General features: G+C 40.7%; 1 protein-coding gene and 1 long non-coding RNA gene across 3 annotated transcripts; one reads left to right on the top strand and one right to left on the bottom strand.

Moving 5' to 3' along the window:
- Positions 1-236: 236 nt before the first annotated feature.
- On the bottom strand, positions 237-10,382 carry fsd1 (fibronectin type III and SPRY domain containing 1; the record flags this gene model as incomplete). The annotated part of the gene is made up of 13 exons (XM_080431404.1): positions 237-251; positions 2,197-2,285; positions 3,105-3,356; positions 4,383-4,465; positions 4,800-4,947; positions 5,561-5,659; positions 6,207-6,416; positions 7,017-7,138; positions 7,955-7,977; positions 8,224-8,325; positions 8,764-8,895; positions 9,094-9,189; positions 10,368-10,382. The coding sequence occupies 13 exons, from the start codon at positions 10,380-10,382 to the stop codon at positions 237-239; spliced, it is 1,386 nt and encodes a 461-aa protein (XP_080287530.1).
- Positions 10,383-13,639: 3,257 nt separating this feature from the next.
- LOC308087504 lies at positions 13,640-17,610 on the top strand. Of its 2 annotated transcripts, XR_013933342.1 has the most exons (5): positions 13,640-13,744; positions 14,013-14,345; positions 14,463-14,519; positions 15,886-16,038; positions 17,136-17,610. It is a non-coding gene; the product is annotated as an uncharacterized lncRNA (long non-coding RNA). The 2 variants fall into 2 exon arrangements; XR_013933343.1 differs by lacking the exon at positions 14,463-14,519.
- The last annotated feature ends 467 nt before the right edge of the window (positions 17,611-18,077 follow it).

Here is an 18,077-nt window from a genome sequence, read left to right on the forward strand (position 1 = left end):
TGATATGGCTGTGACCACAGCCAGGGGCAGAGAGAAAGTTGAGCAGAGCAGGGCAAGCGTTCAGCCAGCTGTGCTGTGTGTGTGTGTGTGTGTGTGTGTGTGTGTGTGTGTGTGTGTGTGTGTGAGGGGGGGGGGGGACTAGTGAGGCTGGCGTTGGAGCTGCTGGTACCGCTGTTCTTCCTTTGGCCGCTCTGCACCACACACTGGGAACCTGTAGGCCCGTCTGTACTGAGAAACTACGCGTTCCACACCTGCAGGAGGCAGCAGAGGGAAGAAGGGTAAACCACAATGCCATGATAAACAAGAACAGAGCAATTGGGTTATACTGTATATCAGGGTGGAAGAAGTATTCAGATGCTAAGTAACAATACAACCATACATTGACTATATTATTCAAGTACAAATATGTAAGTATTAGCAGCAAAATGTACTTGAAGTATCCAGTATTCATACTGCTGAAAATTACCCTTGGGAGAAAATGCCAGATCTACAAGCTCACAATGTGATGCATTTATTTCGATGGCTATTTACGCTAGTCATCGTGCAACAAAGTATATAGGGCTTAAGAGGTTTGTAACAGAGAGAGGTCCTCTGTTACTTATGTTTGAGATAACCCTCATGTATTGAATGATATGTGCTCAGCACATTTGCACTTTTAGTATTTTGCACAGTTCACCTTGCAGTGCAGTATGGAGAGAGTGCAATATCTAGTGTGAGGTTTTATTGTTGAGGTTGATTGAATGCTCAACAGTACCTGTTTGTTGCCAGCATGATCGGACTGGACCATACAGGATAACAGAGGGGGGTTATGATGTGATTTGATGATGATGTGTGTTTGCAATTGCTAATATTTATGTTGTAGTATACAGTAGTGTGGCTAAAGAATCATTATTGGTGTAGTTCATGGAGTTTTGATACATGTTATGAGAGTTCATGTTATCTGTATCTATGTATGTGTATTATCCGGTAATGTACCCATTGACATGGTTGAGTCCAAACTAATTGCCTCCAGCTGAGTATAAAAAACTGCCAGCCACAAACACACTCAGTTGGTGGTAGGATGAGAGCTGGACACCACCATGTCACCTGTGTGGAGTGCTTCCTGTGTATTGTTTGTATTGTCGGTGAACAATCAAAATAAATACACCTTTTTGGTTGCACCCTATCAAGGCCTCTGTACTAACTCCAACCACAAGTCGGGCATTCTCACATGGTTCATGTTTATTTAATCAGGGGGGAAAAAAGGAACACTGATTAGTTTTTGTGTAGTCTCGTGTAGACACGAGATTTGCGTTTTTGTGTAGTCTCCTGGAGAAACATGCATTGGAAACAGTGGACAGAATGAGCGAGCAGCTCACTCGCTCGGGCATGGCTAAACTGTGAATGAGTGGTGATGTAGAATATTTGGACCAGATCTTTTCTATGCCAATGGTCCAGAACTATTCTATCCACTTTTCACTTCAAAAGTCCCTTGGGTTTCTTTCTGAGAAAGCATACCTGGGTTCACACTTTTGGTCTTGTACGTGCATGAGATTAGTTTTGTCCTAAAACCAGACTTCACACCCACATATTTCAGAAACGTGTTTGTTTGTTTCTGCTTCTGTGCATTATGAAGAGTGCACTTGCCACTTACTGTATTTTACTTATTTGCGACTTCATTGGCTATTTTTGTGCCTTTTGGGTCAGCACCCGTCATAATCTGAATACTTTTGAGTTGAGCATGTCAGTTCCCTCGTTTCTTGCAAAACCAGACTTAAAAGTAGAAAACAAATTGACCTCGACTAGCCTTTGTTTTGAATGAGAGCAGGGTGTACAGCAACTGTGGTTCAGCAAGAGATATACTGTATAAATGAGAGAAATTATGTATAGGCATACTGATAAGAATGACACTTTCTCCAATGAAGGATATCAGGCAGCTGCTCTGGCTCCTACTGTACAGTATGTGTGCACATGCCTGCTGGAAGAATATGTGGTACAAACATCGAATTGATCATTATTTTCCTAATGTGATCTGTAGTGCAGTTTCATAAACTAGTGGTCAAAACTACAGCGGATACCTTTAATGTATACTATTACTTTCACCATACAATTGAGAATTAAAGACTATTGCACAGTCAGTGATTGTACATAGCCAGTCAATATCAAGGGTATTCTTATACGCCACTAAATAACTAAAAATAACAGAGTCATTCTCACCATGAAGGCTGGTATTACTGGCTGCTGGAACTTGGCTCTGAAGGTGTGCATCAGCTGCTTGGTTTTGCTATTATAGAAGGACAGAATGCCTGCCAAGAGAAAAACGGAAGAGTTATTATAACGTACTTGCCACAGAAATTACTGAAAGGTCATGGAAATGGAGCACTTTGGTTACACAAGTTCCTTTGTGTAACCAGTCTCATCACAAGACATGTAATTAATTCATAATAACATAACACTTATCAGACAGGCTAAAAAGTGGCGTAGTACAAAGGTAGGCCCGTACACAGCTTTAATGCTTTACAAAACATTGTAGACAGGATGTTTTAGGGGAATAATCAGCTGATGGAGAAATAGACAATGTCAGCAATATTTTTTGCTGACTAGTAATGCTATGTGTGGACCAAATGTTTAGCCTAATATGTGCAGTTCCTACTTTGCAGAACCAGTGAGAAATCTGGAGGTACGGAAAATGTTTAAATGAGCACACAAGTCAACGATGAGCACCCATCCTCTGGTGGACAAAATAATACATCATATACACAAACAAACAGCCTCCTTACATTAGTTTTGCATTGCTTTGCTGCTCAACTAAAACTGTTAGGAATTCAGCAAACAAATTATATTAAATTATTTTATGTATCTGATACTCCTATCCAAAACACATTGGAATGGCTTATCAGGAGTTCATTGTCTTCCTAGAGAATACTTCACCAGGACACGTTAGCTGTGTGTCAGAGATTGAACCTGTGGTCTTTTGGTCGTGAGACACTCTCTCAAACTCATTAGAAAGCTTTCTACTCACTATACTGACTCCATATACAGTATATACTGTACGCTTATCCATCTTACTTCACTTCAACTTCAAACTACATTATTTTCCTTTCAATACTTTGTGCAGTGGTTACCTTCTTCATAGTTGCAGTAGACCCCTATACGGTCAGGGATTGGACAGTCCAAGGTCCGTGCCTTGTTGTTGTGCTTTGCCGTGAGGCTCTGCTGGAGCCAGTTGTTCAGATGGATGCACCAGGAAGCCCCGCTTTTCCCCAGCTGGTCAAATTTACCCAGGCTCCGTAGGGCCACGCCCACAGCGAAGGCCTTGCTCTCCTTGTCGAATCGTACCTCCCAGTACTGCTGGCCCGCGTCGATCATGGTGTCAGCTGGAGATTCACAAGAGTGAAGAATGTCCATAAATATAAATGACTGACTGACACATTTCTAGAGTCAGTACCCTCTGCAGTACACTGTTTCGGGAATGTTGGAGATATGAGCCACATACTGTATGTCATTGGTAATAATGAAAGTACTAAAAGTGGAATCAGTATAGGGTGACCATTATAGCCGAATGGTTAGGGTGCATACCACAAGGGTGCAATGAGCACTTCTGGGGAGGGGGAAGGGAGGCGGGGTCCATTTGTTTTTTGTTTAAGTTTGAGTGTATTCTTTTCATTTTACCTGTTTATTTTGTGTGTATGTCTGTTTGTTTTTGAAAAAAAGGAAGCAATCCATTTATGTGAACGGAAAATGTATAATCCTAGCCTTTGCTTCACAATAAAAATATTTGAAACACAAGGGTGCAATGCTCTGATCAACGAGTTCCCGGTTTGATTCCTGGCCGGCTGGACCATTTGCTATGTCATCCCCCTACTGAGCCTACTCTCTCCACATGTTCTGTCTCTCTCCACTATCACTGTCTATAAAAATAAAAAATGGAGGAAGCAGTATAGGTGGATGACTTCAGAATTAAGTTAGTTATTTTTGTTCTTTAAGATGTTATGTTACATAATAGATAGCCAAAAGAGTGAGACTCTTTACAGAGCTTTGATTTCAATGTGTTATATATGAGTCCCTGCTCAGCATGATTAGAAGACAACCTTTTCAGAGCAGAGAGATGAAGCACAAAACTCCCCTACAGCAAAACAAAGCCTCCAAGGGACAACAGAGGCTCCTATAGGTGGAGCTGGGATGGTGGTGGGAGGAAAGCAATGCATTCCAACAGCAGCGATGGTGTGAGACAGCAAGAAGAACAACATAGGAATGAACAGCAAAGTGGCATGCTTAAATAGACCGCCAAATTAAGGTCAGCTGCTAGTGATATGTCACAGTTAGATAGCCCACTGAGTGATGCACATAACCTACTATAGATCACATCTGTCTGACCTCATTTGTATCATTTTGTAACTTACCCAGCACTGTATAGGATTCGGCTGTAAACCTGTCTCTGCCGACTCGAGCACTTGGAGCTCTCTTTGGGGACATCAGGGCTGACCTGATAAGAGATAAGACAGAGCGATGTTGAGGGATAAAATGAATGGTAGGTATTCATGTCTAACTCTGCAAAAATAGATAAATAAAATATGACATACTGCAACTTTAGATCCAACATTTACTGACTATGCATTTCTATTCGTACTGGATATGGATATCACTGGTTGACATTGAGTCTTTATTGATTTCTTTATAGCTAGTTCCTCAAACACGTACCAAGAATATGCATAATAAAACATAGTCTACAAAGACCAAGATTTGTAATTGTTTAAATCTTAGAGAGGGCTCTTAATCAGTTTATCCCCACGCCCAGGTCAAAGACACTGTACTCTAACCTGGCTGGGGAGTGCATGGGGGAGTTGGTTCTGTTCTTGTCTTTGCGGATGTCTTGTATCTTTCCGGCACAGCTGTCCCACTCCACACTCAAGTCCTCCACCTTCAGGTTTTGGTGGCATGAACCAGAGTCCAGCTTGAACAGGAAAGCTATAGGCAGAAATGAACACAGGTTAAGTTCAGCTTTATAGATCCCTGTGGGGATATGTGTCCACTCTATTTGACCAATTTGGACCAATTCCAGCTCTAGGGCCAGTGCTGCTTAGTGCTGGAGTATGACCGTTACGTGCATGTCTTTTGATGTGGAAGGAAACCGGAGCTCCCAGAAGAAACCCATGTAGGAGAATATCTAAACTCCACTCAGAAAGGCCATGGTTGGCTTGAACCCACACCGTTCTTCATGTATGAATGAATGGTTTATTTTCTGTCTTTGTTTACAACAAATCAAAACACACTTGTGTGGAATGAAAAATCATCATCACAAATGTACATATCCAACAAACTCACACACAAGATCCAAATTCAATGACCGAAAAAAAGGAATAGGCTTTGCTATCCTTTACAATCCTTAAAAATATCTATTTTAATATTAATTAAACAGTGCTTATCACTGAGCCACCATGCCACCTAAGGTGTAAAACAATGAACATGCAGAAATACATTTTCATACAAAAACAAAAAACAAATTTCTCAGTATATTCTCAGTGCTATATCACATTACTGGCTGCTGAAATAGCTTAGTGTGTATGTCCAAAGCTCTCACCATGTGTCTCAAGCGTGACGGGCTCAGAGAACTCTCCTGCCACAGCCTTGTTACATGCCTTCACTCTGAACGTTATGTAGCGAGTGTCAAATCGCAGCCCTGGAAGATAGAACATGAAATATAGTGGTCAGGTCATTCTTTTTTGTGTGTGATCCGAACGCAAGCATCGTAAAGACTAATGGGGTGATCACACTGAGACGCGTCACTAGAAAAAGGTTGCAAGCAAAAAACACTGTTTTCCTGTGATACGGTCTTAAGTGCACAGTGCACTGCTCACTAGTTCTTCTAGTGGTTTTAAGACAGGTGTAAAATATATTCTCAACTTTTCAGCACAATGTGCGGAGTCGCATCACTCGTCACAGTGCTTTGTTACCAAGAGCGGCAAGTACATTAGTAACGCTGAAGCAGTTTCTGGGCCTGGGACATAGCCCCTAATTGCCAAGACATTTCTGAAGCTGCAGCGATGCGTCTCTGTATCATCACCCACTAAGAAGGAATATAGCTAACACAATTTTTTAAAGGTTACGTCAGTGACGAATGAGATTCAAGAGAGGATGAAGCGAGGGAATGACATGCCGCCAAGGTCATTAGCAGTGTTAGCTGTTTAAACTCCATCCATAACTCTCCAGACAAGCTCTCTTCCTACCCGTGAGCGTGTGCTCCATTTCCTGTATCCCTTCCACTACCATCCAGGGATAGTCCTCTCTGAGACGCGGCGGCCCCTCGTGGTTGGTGCGTCGGTGCTCCAGTATGTAGTGCTCTATCTTGTGGTCAGGTTCCGGTAATGTCCACATTACCGACACCGTGTTGTCACACACCTGGCACTCAGAAAGCTGGATCTCAGGAGTGGCCGGCACTGGAGGTAACGGAGAAGACAGTTTGTCAGGCACAACACTTTTGTTCCACTTTTGTTTTCTGAGGTATCTGCTTTAACGTCACATTACCCATGATGCACTATGTTTTCTAAGTGTTTATATAGGTTCCTTTTGAGACGATCGAGGTTCCCTGTCTATGGAGTGTGCCGAACAAATTAAGTTTGACTTCTCTGCATTGCAAGCGTCAATAACCCATTGAAACCGGAAAGCCATCCATGTCATTTTAGATTTTAGTGTTGGCTATTGAAAAATAGCAGATATACAAGCTCACAGCGCGTCACTTTGTGCCGCGCTGCAAGCTTGAACATCTGCTATTTTTGAACATTTTTTTTAAATCTTGAAAGTGATTTTAACACAAATCTTCTCTTCTGGGGGTCCCTGGCAGAAAACATTTTCATATGGGGGTTCGCGACCAAATACATATCAATTTGGGGGTCCTTGGCACAAAAAGGTTTGAGAACCACTGGTTTAGAAGGCACTTGTACAATCGGCCTCAGGTCTTAATGGGTTAACACACTCTCTGAATCAGCAACTCTCCATATCTACTGTATCTGTATTCCTTTATTAATATGCCATCAGACCTGGGAGGAACTTGATAGCCTGTAGCAGCTCTCTCTCCTGGCTGAAGTCCACCATCATGTGACTCATGTTGTCACTGACTTTGGCCTTCAGCGAGAGGCGGAAGGCTGGGGCCATTGTCACACTGCAAACAAAGAAAGACACGCACACACACACACACACACACACACACACACACACACACACACACACACACACACACACACACACACACACACACACACACACACACACACACACACACACACACACACACACACACACACACACACACACACACACACACACACACACACAGAAAATAAGTATATCCCACTATTCATCCTGATTACAGTCAGAACTATGGAGTCACCATAGTTGCTCATTACAATACGGTTCACAGAGTAAAGGCTACTACAAAGTAAAATCCTCAAGGTTAATTATCCATTTGTAAATTAACACTCGGGATTATACAGTGTAACTACTACTCAGCTGATTGTCCTGATCTACGTACATTACAAGGCTGAGGCGACAGAGGGTACAGCTTTTGTTCTAGGAGGGGTTGACACATGATGGTACGGACATTGAGAGGACAGTGGGAAATGTGGATGTGGAATGAGCAGAAAATAGAAAAAAAAAAAAATCATAGTGCTCGTTGTTTAAGGCCGGGATGCAACGGAGTTGCTGCTGCTGCTACTAGTTGGCTGGAATGCATGCACACTACATTAGGAGGTGGCTCATGGGTTAAAATGGTGGCACTCAACTCCCAGTCCTGGGGGCCCAATGTTCTGCTGGTTTTCTGTCCTATCAGTTAACGTCAGTGCATTGATTCTAGACAAGTACAATGAAAACCAGCAGTGCTCAAAGAGTCCCCAGTACTCAAACTGGGAGGCACTGGGTTAAAGGATGCTACAGGTAGGACGTTGGAAGGGGAAGCAAATGGACAGCTGAGTTACAATACCTATCCTTAATGTCTTTGGCCGCCTGGAGAAGAAGAAGCAGAGGAGGAAAGGAAATAGAGAAAGGAGAGAGGGAATACGGAACGAAGAGAATATACTGAGTTGCAGCCCATCAAGTTTTTATCACTTAAAACAAAAAGGCAAGTGTTTGTGTTAAAACAATAGTTGTCAAAACACCACTATAAGAAGCAATTCAATCAACTATGAGAAGTGACATAAGTTAATTCATCATTGACCACCAAAAAGGAACGTCCAGTGGCCGTCCAGTTACCTGTGTGAAACCATCTGTCTCTGAGGAGCAGAGTGTTTGGTTAGCCGTCTCCAGGAGCTCCTCTGAGCTCTCCAAGGCTTTGGAACAGGCACTCAGCTGACTCTGAAGAGAACACACGGGGTTAGTACAGCAGACCAAAAAGTCTAACTACTTCACTTTAGTACAATAAAACCATTATGTACACTGTGGTGAGAAAGTAGAGCTAGCTACATCATTTGAGAGTCACGGCCTTGAGGAGTCCTTCATACATACATATACTAAATTGCAGGAACGCCATAAAACAAATATGTCAGGACAGTACATTCTTTGTGGTTGATAGTTGTTTGTTGAAAGAAATAAGGAAATGATGTAAGGAAACTTAATATGTAAAATTGTGTTTGGTGAAAATGTTCTGTTGTAAGATGTTTTGGGGTATGCTACAGCTGTAGAGAACTACAGCTAATGACATTTATTTGCACAATTAATTAATACAGCAGTTGATGCTAAGACATACTAAATTCAATATGGTAAAAGGATAAAACCACTAATGCCTTAATGTACCTGTAGCTCATATGTGCGGCTGGCTCTCTCTTGTTTGATGCGCGTCATCATTCCTTCCTTCAACTCATCAAGCACAGTGTGGAGGGAGCTGAATTCAGAATCCAACTCCTCCTGAACACAGTTGGAGTTTGTCTAGAGCGAGTGTGACACAAACATTTTAGTCAACAACAGAAAAAGCATCTTTGATCTGAGACTGGTTGGATGGATGATAACTTGACTGGCGCCAAGGGCAGCTGATTTGAAATACATTTGAAGATACATTTGCAGATTTTTCTTGCACATTTCTTTGCAGATCAATCTAAGCTTCTCAGCTTATTGTTTTAAATGTACCTCTAAGTTCTCCAGGCTCTGTTTGAGAGTGCAGACGAAGTTTGTGATCTCCTCATTCTTCAAGGCCAAAGTTGTGGTGATCTTTCGAAGGGATTCCTGCAGGCAGCATGAAGTTACTTTCTTTATCTCAGCATCTGATATGGCTGAGTTGTTAAATCATTCCACTACTGAACTGACAAACACAATATTGTAACTTCCTAGAAGATTGTGTCATTACATTGCGTAGTGCATGGATGAAAAACAAATGGTTCTACTACGTGGGGTACCAACACTCAGAGAGCAAAGGACACTTCATGGGCGGAAGGATGCACATTCATAATTTAATAACGGCCCCACATAGAGGAGAAACCTTACTCAACAACCTTGGCAAATGACATAATGCAAACCAACCACATGAGCCCTTCAGCCCTAGACAAACCTATATGAAGCTATTTGGCTATTTTAAAATAGTCGATCTACAAGCTCACAATGGTCACAGATTTGCTATTTTAAAAAAAACAATCTTGAAGAAAATGTGAGAAATTTGGAAATGTTTCATTTTCAAAACATTTTAACACCACAAATCTTGAATGTGGGTTCCTGTCATAACATATTTTCAGATTGGGAGGGGGGTCTGCAGACAAATACATATTCATTTAGGGGGGGTTCCTTGACATGAAAATGTTTGAGAACCTTAAACAACATTATAAACACGTCCAAAATAAGCAACTACACTTTATAAACAAGCCAAAAAAATAACCTGCATGAGATACAAGTCTGAACCTCCACCAAACGTTTATCAAACTGTCCCAAAGACACAGTGAAGACCCACTGATTTGGTACCAAGACGTTATGCTCCTTGACGCAAGAGAAGGGATGCCCAAAGGCCCCTGATGCCATCAGGATCAAACCATTCCACTATAAAGTAGGTCGCACCGATGGCGTATAAGATGGATCTATATCATAGTATGGAACCTGCATAACGTTTTAGTAAGAGTCAAGAAGATCGATATGATTTTGGGACCACTCGATCGAGGCCATGGGCGCAGTGTTTCTTCGGTATAACTGGACTGATCTAAATACGTGTGTTATTTTCCTGTAAGACCAGGACTATGATTTAGCGTCATTCTTTAATTCATTACCTAATGATCAAGAGCACGTGTAATTACTTAAATAAACAGATCGGTAAGCCATCCACACAGATCCCCTCCGCTACTCCCCTTCTTTCTTTGTACAGCAACGCCCCGAAACCAGGATCTACCATCAGAAACACCTGTTCCCCGACCTAGTCTTACCTTCTGGTCTCCCATGTTGCCGGTCCAACGTACCGGTACCGGAGGAAGAAGAGAAACAGTCGGTATTGTCCAATGTCCCTTAGTTAGTGCTTATTCGCGGGGCCACCCGGGCTATGGTTGGTACTGATGCTGCTGCAGCTACAGTGCATTGCATCTTCCTTCACCAACGCCTAGGGCCGTAGTGTGTCACTGCGCATGCGGAAGAAGAGGATGCTGGGTAATGATGTTTCTGTGAGAATCTTGCTGGGCATAAAGCATTTAGCTAAGGCCTGTGTGATTAATTAAGCATAACTGTATGCACGCAGAGAGAGAGAGAGAGAGAGAGAGAGAGAGAGAGTACAGTATCCTGTGCTGATAATTGGCTGAGGAGGGATTTCACACCATGTTAATTGGCTGAGAAGGGATTTGCCAGTAAGGCCTATGCCTTGGAGTTGGGGCACATCTTGTTGTATTTGTTGTGTTATTATTTGCCATGGGAAATGCTTTGGGGGATTTATGTGTTGATTGTAATAAATGTTGTTGTTCTATGCTAATTTTACTATTTATAATTGTATTTACATAATTTGGAGAACATCTTGAGCAGTATAGTATCCCTACAAGACCATGAACAGGTTGGTGAAACATTTGTGTGTGTGGTTTGAAATAAAAGAAAATCCTATCACCAGAAATTGTTGTTCCTGACACACACACACACACACACACACACACACACACACACACACACACACACACACACACACACACACACACACACACACACACACACACACACACACACAAAATAGTTTGTACGACAGACAGTGCAACTGTTTGCAGTTGTGGCCCGCCCCCCCCCCCATAGAAGGGCTGTATAGAGGCCTCCAACATGCGATTCCAATTTGGGTATAATTGTTGGATGGATTGTGCCTAATTTCAAGTGTGCGTGCAAAGTATCATGCTGATCAGTCCAGCGGTGCCTGCCTGAGATTAGCTGTGCCTGTGCACAGACAGACAGACAGACAGATGGACGGACAGGGCAAAAACATAGTCTCCGTCTCCTGGTCATTCCGGCCTGGTGGAGATAATAATAATAATACATTAATATTATAGAGAAGATACCGTATAGAAATAAAGTTAAAGTAGCCTACAGGTAGAATGGCAGGTATGATAAACCTCTTAAGGCAGGTATATGGATATCGAGTGCAATGAGAAAGAGTCAAGTGTGGAGTAGAGTGAGATAAAGAAACTGTTTTAGCATGACACCGAACAGAGTAGATGGACTATGGACTGTTCCCCCTTGTTTTCACTTCAGGTTTTGTTTCAGTCATTGTCTTAGTTTGTCAACTGCTGTTGTGGCATACTGTACTGTAGAATAATGCTGAGGGTTGAACCTATGATTGCGCTGGTAAATTGATTTTATTTAACTTCTAATTAAATTGGTAACATCTTAACATAACTTGTTAACCTACCTACTCTTGATGGGATCTAAGTTTATTTGTGTAGCAAATTTCAATTTCATTTCTAAGTGCTGCACCCAAAACAGACATTAAAGACACAGAGCATTAGTGCAAAAGGAAAACATTATGTAGGGAACTGAAATCTAGGTTGAGGTTTCAAAAGATGTACCATTATGAAACCGCCCAGCCATGTCTTTGGTCTTTATGATCTCCTTTCTGTTATGACACTCTCATGCTTTGACATTATGAACATTAACCTCATTACTAGTGTGTTACAGAGACCTCATATTCTACAAGTATTTCAGACTCAGTAGGATACTTTAACTTTTGAGAAATTTAGCATGATATTACTTGGAGTAGTTTTATTAGTGTTTTATTTCACATTCTTCTTAGATGTATTCTTAATGTCGCAGCCAGGAAGTCAAACTCGCACTGTACTCAGTGGTGGAAAGTAACTAATTACATTTACTCAAGCGCTGTATTTAGTAAAATGTTGAGGTATTTCTTTTACTTTACTTGAATATTAAAAAATATCTATACTTTAGACTTCTGTTCCATTTCATCTAAGAGCCAAATATTGTACTTTTTACAATTATTTGACACCTTTAGTTAGGCTACTAGTTACTTTGCAGATTTAGGAAGTCGATTTTATACTTTGGCTGTTCGAAAATAGCAAGCTCAGCTATTTTTGAAAAGGTTTGTCAATTTTTAAAAAGATTTTGGAGGGGGAAAAAGCCAAGTTAGGCCATAATGAGTACCTTTTCATAATGAGTACTTTTACTTTAATACTTTAAACATATTCATTTTTTTTTTAACTCTTTATTTTCACAAGTTTTATCAGACAGTACATAAAATCAAATAGTACAAAAAAGCAACAGACAAATTAGCAGTAAAAATAAAATAAAAACATACAAAAAAAACAAAACAAGAACAAATAAAAAGAGGTCATGGGCACATTTGGTACCAGTAATAAGACTGAAACATGTTAACAGGATTTTAAGACCAAATAACTACAATATACCATAGGGAGGACAACCAGCCATCATCAGAGATCTGGCACGCTATCTAAATAGTCCAGCCATTTCCCCCATCTTTTTTCACCCAACTCCTTTTGGAGCCTCAAAGAGTAGGTCATCTGACTTTAAACATATTCTGATGCCAATACTTGTAATACAGGACTTTTACTTGTAACAGAGTATTTAGAGAGTACTTCCACCACTGGCACTAGTCCTACAGCGTGAGCTTGGATCTCCCTCTCTGTAGTGAGAGTGGGAAACAGTGTTTTCGCACCAAACCCACAGAAAGAACCCACTCTATTGTGCGTCACATTTATGTGACCACACACTTACGGTATTCTGCCAGCCCCCTCATGAATACCCATGTGTATGTCTGCCATCGACCTACAAAGGCTGTCATTTGACAGGATGTGCAAACTGAAAAACTTGCTATGTGTTACAGCTTGCTATGTGCTAGACCTCCTTAGAGGAAACAACACATGCCATAAGTGTGTGTGTGTGTGTGTGTGTGTGTGTGTGTGTGTGTGTGTGTGTGTGTGTGTGTGTGTGTGTGTGTGTGTGTGTGTGTGTGTGTGCGCGCGCGCGTGCGTGCGTGCGTGCGTGCGTGTGTGTGTGTACAGTATGTGCATACAAGCATACATGCGCTTGTATATGCGCACATGCATTTATAAGTGCATTTATACGTGTATTCAGTTGCTTTTGCACACCCCACCATACAGTAGCTACCCCGGACCCAATAGTGTCCTCTGTTCCTCCACAGTATGAATGACAAACCCCTCCTCCCACCCACACCCACAGTGTTTCCTCTCTCTACGTTCGATTGACAGTACAGTAACAGAGACACAATGAGTCTTATGAGAAGGTCACCTTTGACATGGTAGAATGGGCAACTGGGTAAAGAGGTTAATTCTGCTTTCACTAACAGGTAAGATTCTTACCTTGATGACAGAAAAGAAAAAATTTAACACAGAGCCTGAAACCATGTGTTTTGAACAGACCTAAATGTCAAGTGTCTTGATCTTATTAAAGTTATGAAAATGGCGAGATAATTAATAGCAATAGTTTGGAGGAATACGAATTATTTTTTATTGCATATTGTTTCTAGCATCTAATATAATACCACTATCAAGTATTTTATTCTGACTGACTGTCTGTCTGTCTGTCTGTCTGTCTGTCTGTCTTCTCTCCATCAGCCTTAGTGAATTCAGATAAAAACTCTCTTATTGTGGATCATCCAAAAAGGGAAGAAAAGGTTTTTCTTGGTTCAACTCTCACTCTAAGCTGCAGTTTTAAGGCTGTTGATAGAGTTACAGTGAACTGGTGTTTTACTAACTCTACTGAACCATCATCAAACATCTGCTCCGAGTGCTCTTATAAACTCAACTTTGAATCTGGGAAAAAGACACGATCTGAATTTAAACTTACAAATGTTACACGCAATGACAGTGGCTGGTACTTTTGCGAAGTCACAGATTTGATTCAATTTAATCGAGGCTGCAGCAATGGAACACATGTCGTTATTTTGGGTAAGTATTCATTGAATTACAGCTGTAGTGCTGTTATGGAGTTGTTATTCATGTACTTCTTATGGCTTACTATAAATACATAAATATTTCTAAAACCACCATTTCTCTTGACACCAGATAGCACAATGGAAGGTACGATGAATTTCAATGTCAGTGTCATGATGCCTACACAAGGTGCGTGTATGTATTTGTGTGTATGTGTACATATTTCATACCCAGTGCATTTGCTAAGTGCGTGCGTGCGTGCGTGCGTGCGTGCGTGCGTGCGTGCGTGCGTGCGTGCGTGCGTGCGTGTATACTGGATATATGTAATTTATATATCGTCTTTATCGGGTGGAAACCTCATATGTCCAAAACTGTTACTTTTGAGAATTCAAATTCAAAAACAACAAAAGTAGCGGATCTACAAGCGTTTCAAGCTTGTGGATCTGTTACTTTTGATGCTTTTGTGTGACACTGTAGATTGATCAAGTATCAACACAAAAAGTTAAAACATGGAGATAGGAGGTTTCTGCAACAATATAAATTGTCGTCTGTTTTCCACCGAAACTCCCACAGAAGCACCATGTAAATGTGGGTCTTATTGCAATCTAAAAGAGTTGCTTAATCCCAAATTTACAAGCAAACTTCCAATTGTCACTTCTTTCTCCAAAACAGTGTGTGTGTGTGTGTGTGTGTGTGTGTGTGTGTGTGTGTGTGTGTGTGTGTGTGTGTGTGTGTGTGTGTGTGTGTGTGTGTGTGTGTGTGTGTGTGTGTGTGTGTGTGTGTGTGTGTGTGAGAATATGTACACATACATGCTGTAATACATGCACGTAATGAAAACGTTAATATTTCACGACCCAGTGATCAAGTTGATACGTTAAAGGGGTAGTTCACCCCCAAAATAACTTTTTTTCTATGTATTCCTCACCACCTGGAGCCTTGAATTCATAGATATTTCTTTGTTTTTGTCACATTCCTAAGCCAATAATTTGATTATAATAAATTTGTCCCCATTGATTCCGGTAGGAGACACAAATGCATTTGTGTCTCCTACCGGAATCAATGGGGCTAAATTTATTATAATCAAATAATAAAGGAAGGAATGCGACAAAAACAAAAAAATATGCATGAATTCAAGGCTCCATGGGGTGAGTAATCCATAGAAAAAAAGTTATTTTGGGGGTGAACTACCCCTTTAAGACAGTGATCTTATGTTTAAAATGACCAGAGATTTAAAAAAAATACATCTATAGTTATAAGATACTAAATCTACAGTGTGCGTGCGTGCGTGCGTGCGTGCGTGCGTGCGTGCGTGCATGCGTGTATACTGGATATATGTAATTTATATATCGTCTTTATCGGGTGGAAACCTCATATGTCCAAAACTGTTACTTTTGAGAATTCAAATTCAAAAACAACAAGCGTTTCAAGCTTGTGGATCTGTTACTTTTGATGCTTTTGTGTGACACTGTAGATTGATCAAGTATCAACACGAAAAGTTAAAACATGGAGATAGGAGGTTTCTGCAACAATATAAATTGTCGTCTGTTTTCCACAGAAACTCCCAAAGATGCAGGAGATGGAGATTGGCTCCTGCTCTATGACTGGAGGTTCTGGGTAATATTGGGAGCATCAAGTGCAAGTCTGGTCCTGATTGCACTTTTATCCATCCTCTATGTTTTACTGAGAAGACGACGACGCAGAAACAGAGGTATCTATCTTCCCTTTTTGATTTGATTTTAAAATGTGTTTGGAAAAGTTTGGTGTAAATTTTTACATTGATCTCAGACTTGATCAGATAACAGATATCCAGATTTCCAAATGGAAATTTGTCAACACACATACAATAAAATAAATAAAATGAAGAGAGATAGAGTGGGAAAAAGTGATTTCACATGCAAAGATGCAGAATCTTTTTATTGAATAAAAACTCTATGACCTATTCATCATGTCCGAAAGTGAGTGAGGAGAGTAAGGAAGTAAGAGTAAGAAAAAGAGTGGGGGAGAAGATAATGCAAGAAGAAGCACAGAAGCACTCAATTCTCTGAAAATCTGCCCACCTCATGGCCGCCGATAAGTGTAAAGTGAAACAACAAGTGGTGTTGTGGTTAGACAGCACAGCACGAGTAGGTTAGATGTAGGGCAGATGATGTTATATGACTGTGTGTGTGTGTGGTTAGTGGAAAGGCTCACTTCTGTACTCTTTGCAGACTCGCACGACCCCATAGACATCACGTGGGATTACTCATGAGCTGAATGTGCAGTTAGAATAGCAGTTAACCATTCTTTCTTTCAAATCACTTCTTAAAACTTGCTTTTTTAGATGCCATTTTTTTTAAAAATCCTTTTAACCTATGTTTTGTTTTGTTCTATTGTTTTGCCCCTACTTTATCAACTTTATTGTGTGGTAGCCTATCTTGTTTTTACTTGTTTAATTGATTTTGTTTCCATTAATTTAATTATTAAAATGATGTATAAATACATTCATTGTACATCAATTATTAACCACATGAGCCCTAGCTTCCCTATTCTGAGGTGAAAATAGCAGGATCACAATGCTTTGCATTATGACATGTTGTGAGCTTGTAGATCTAAGAGATTTGGTGTAGAGGTAAATACTGTGTTTAAAAGATGAAAACCAATTAAAAACAAATAAGCTAGGCCTACATTATACATTATTTTCACAATAGCAAAAATGTATTAATAGAGCCAAGATAAGCAATAATGTAAAATGTATATTGTTATATTAAATGTATAAACTGTTTGCTTTTATTAATGTATTTTCATTTTCTTCAATTCTTGTCATAGAAAGTCCTATCTATTCTAATACACGTCCAGTGGGGTTACGGTATACCAACAGACAGCCCTCTCCGCGTCCTGGGATGCAGTTGGACACTCTGAAGACCATTCCTCCTTCTAAAAACCTTCAGACCCCTACCCCTTCCAGGAAACAAGAGGCCAAATGGAGCCCAAAGCAATAAACAGGTGGCAGAGTGAGCTAGATGTTCACAAGCCATTTTGTCCTTGACCCTGAACCACTGACTGTAGCCCTGAACCCCAACCTGCCCATTCACTGAATCAAGTGCAAATGTTATTTAAATGCAATACTCATCACGATGTGACATGTTGTGAGCTTCTAGTTCAGTTATTTTGTACACACACACACACACACACACACACACACACACACACACACACACACACACACACACACACACACACACACACACACACACACACACACACACACACACACACACACACACACACACACACACACACACACACGCATTAATGTGGTAATTGAAAGAAGAGTTGACAAATTAATGATTGAACTTTCTATGTCCATTTTCTTCCACTAGATGGCATATTGCTTGTTTGCAGACCATAGAGCAGTTGGAGAATTGTATTATTGTGCTAAACTAAAGAGACTATAATGTGGAAAATGCAACTTTCAGCAGCTTGATTTTGAGCCTTATGAAATGTCAAATACGTTCGTTGTAGCTATACCTGACTTTTATATAAAATAGTTGACTTCAAATCCATAAATGCATTAAAAACACTTTGTTTCTCATTTTCTGCACACATTTTCTTCCTCAAGCCCATGCCAAAAGACATTATCATATAGTAGAATTGCAGAGTAAAGAAGTACACCTCCACCATCATAACAACACAGGGAATTCGAATAATAGACAAACAAACGTCACGTGACCAGGCAGGTAGCGTTCCCAGCAGGAGGAGGATCATCAG

This window comes from Gymnoscopelus braueri (genome assembly GCF_963280865.1).
Source record: "Gymnoscopelus braueri genome assembly, chromosome: 6".
NCBI lineage: Eukaryota > Metazoa > Chordata > Actinopteri > Myctophiformes > Myctophidae > Gymnoscopelus > Gymnoscopelus braueri.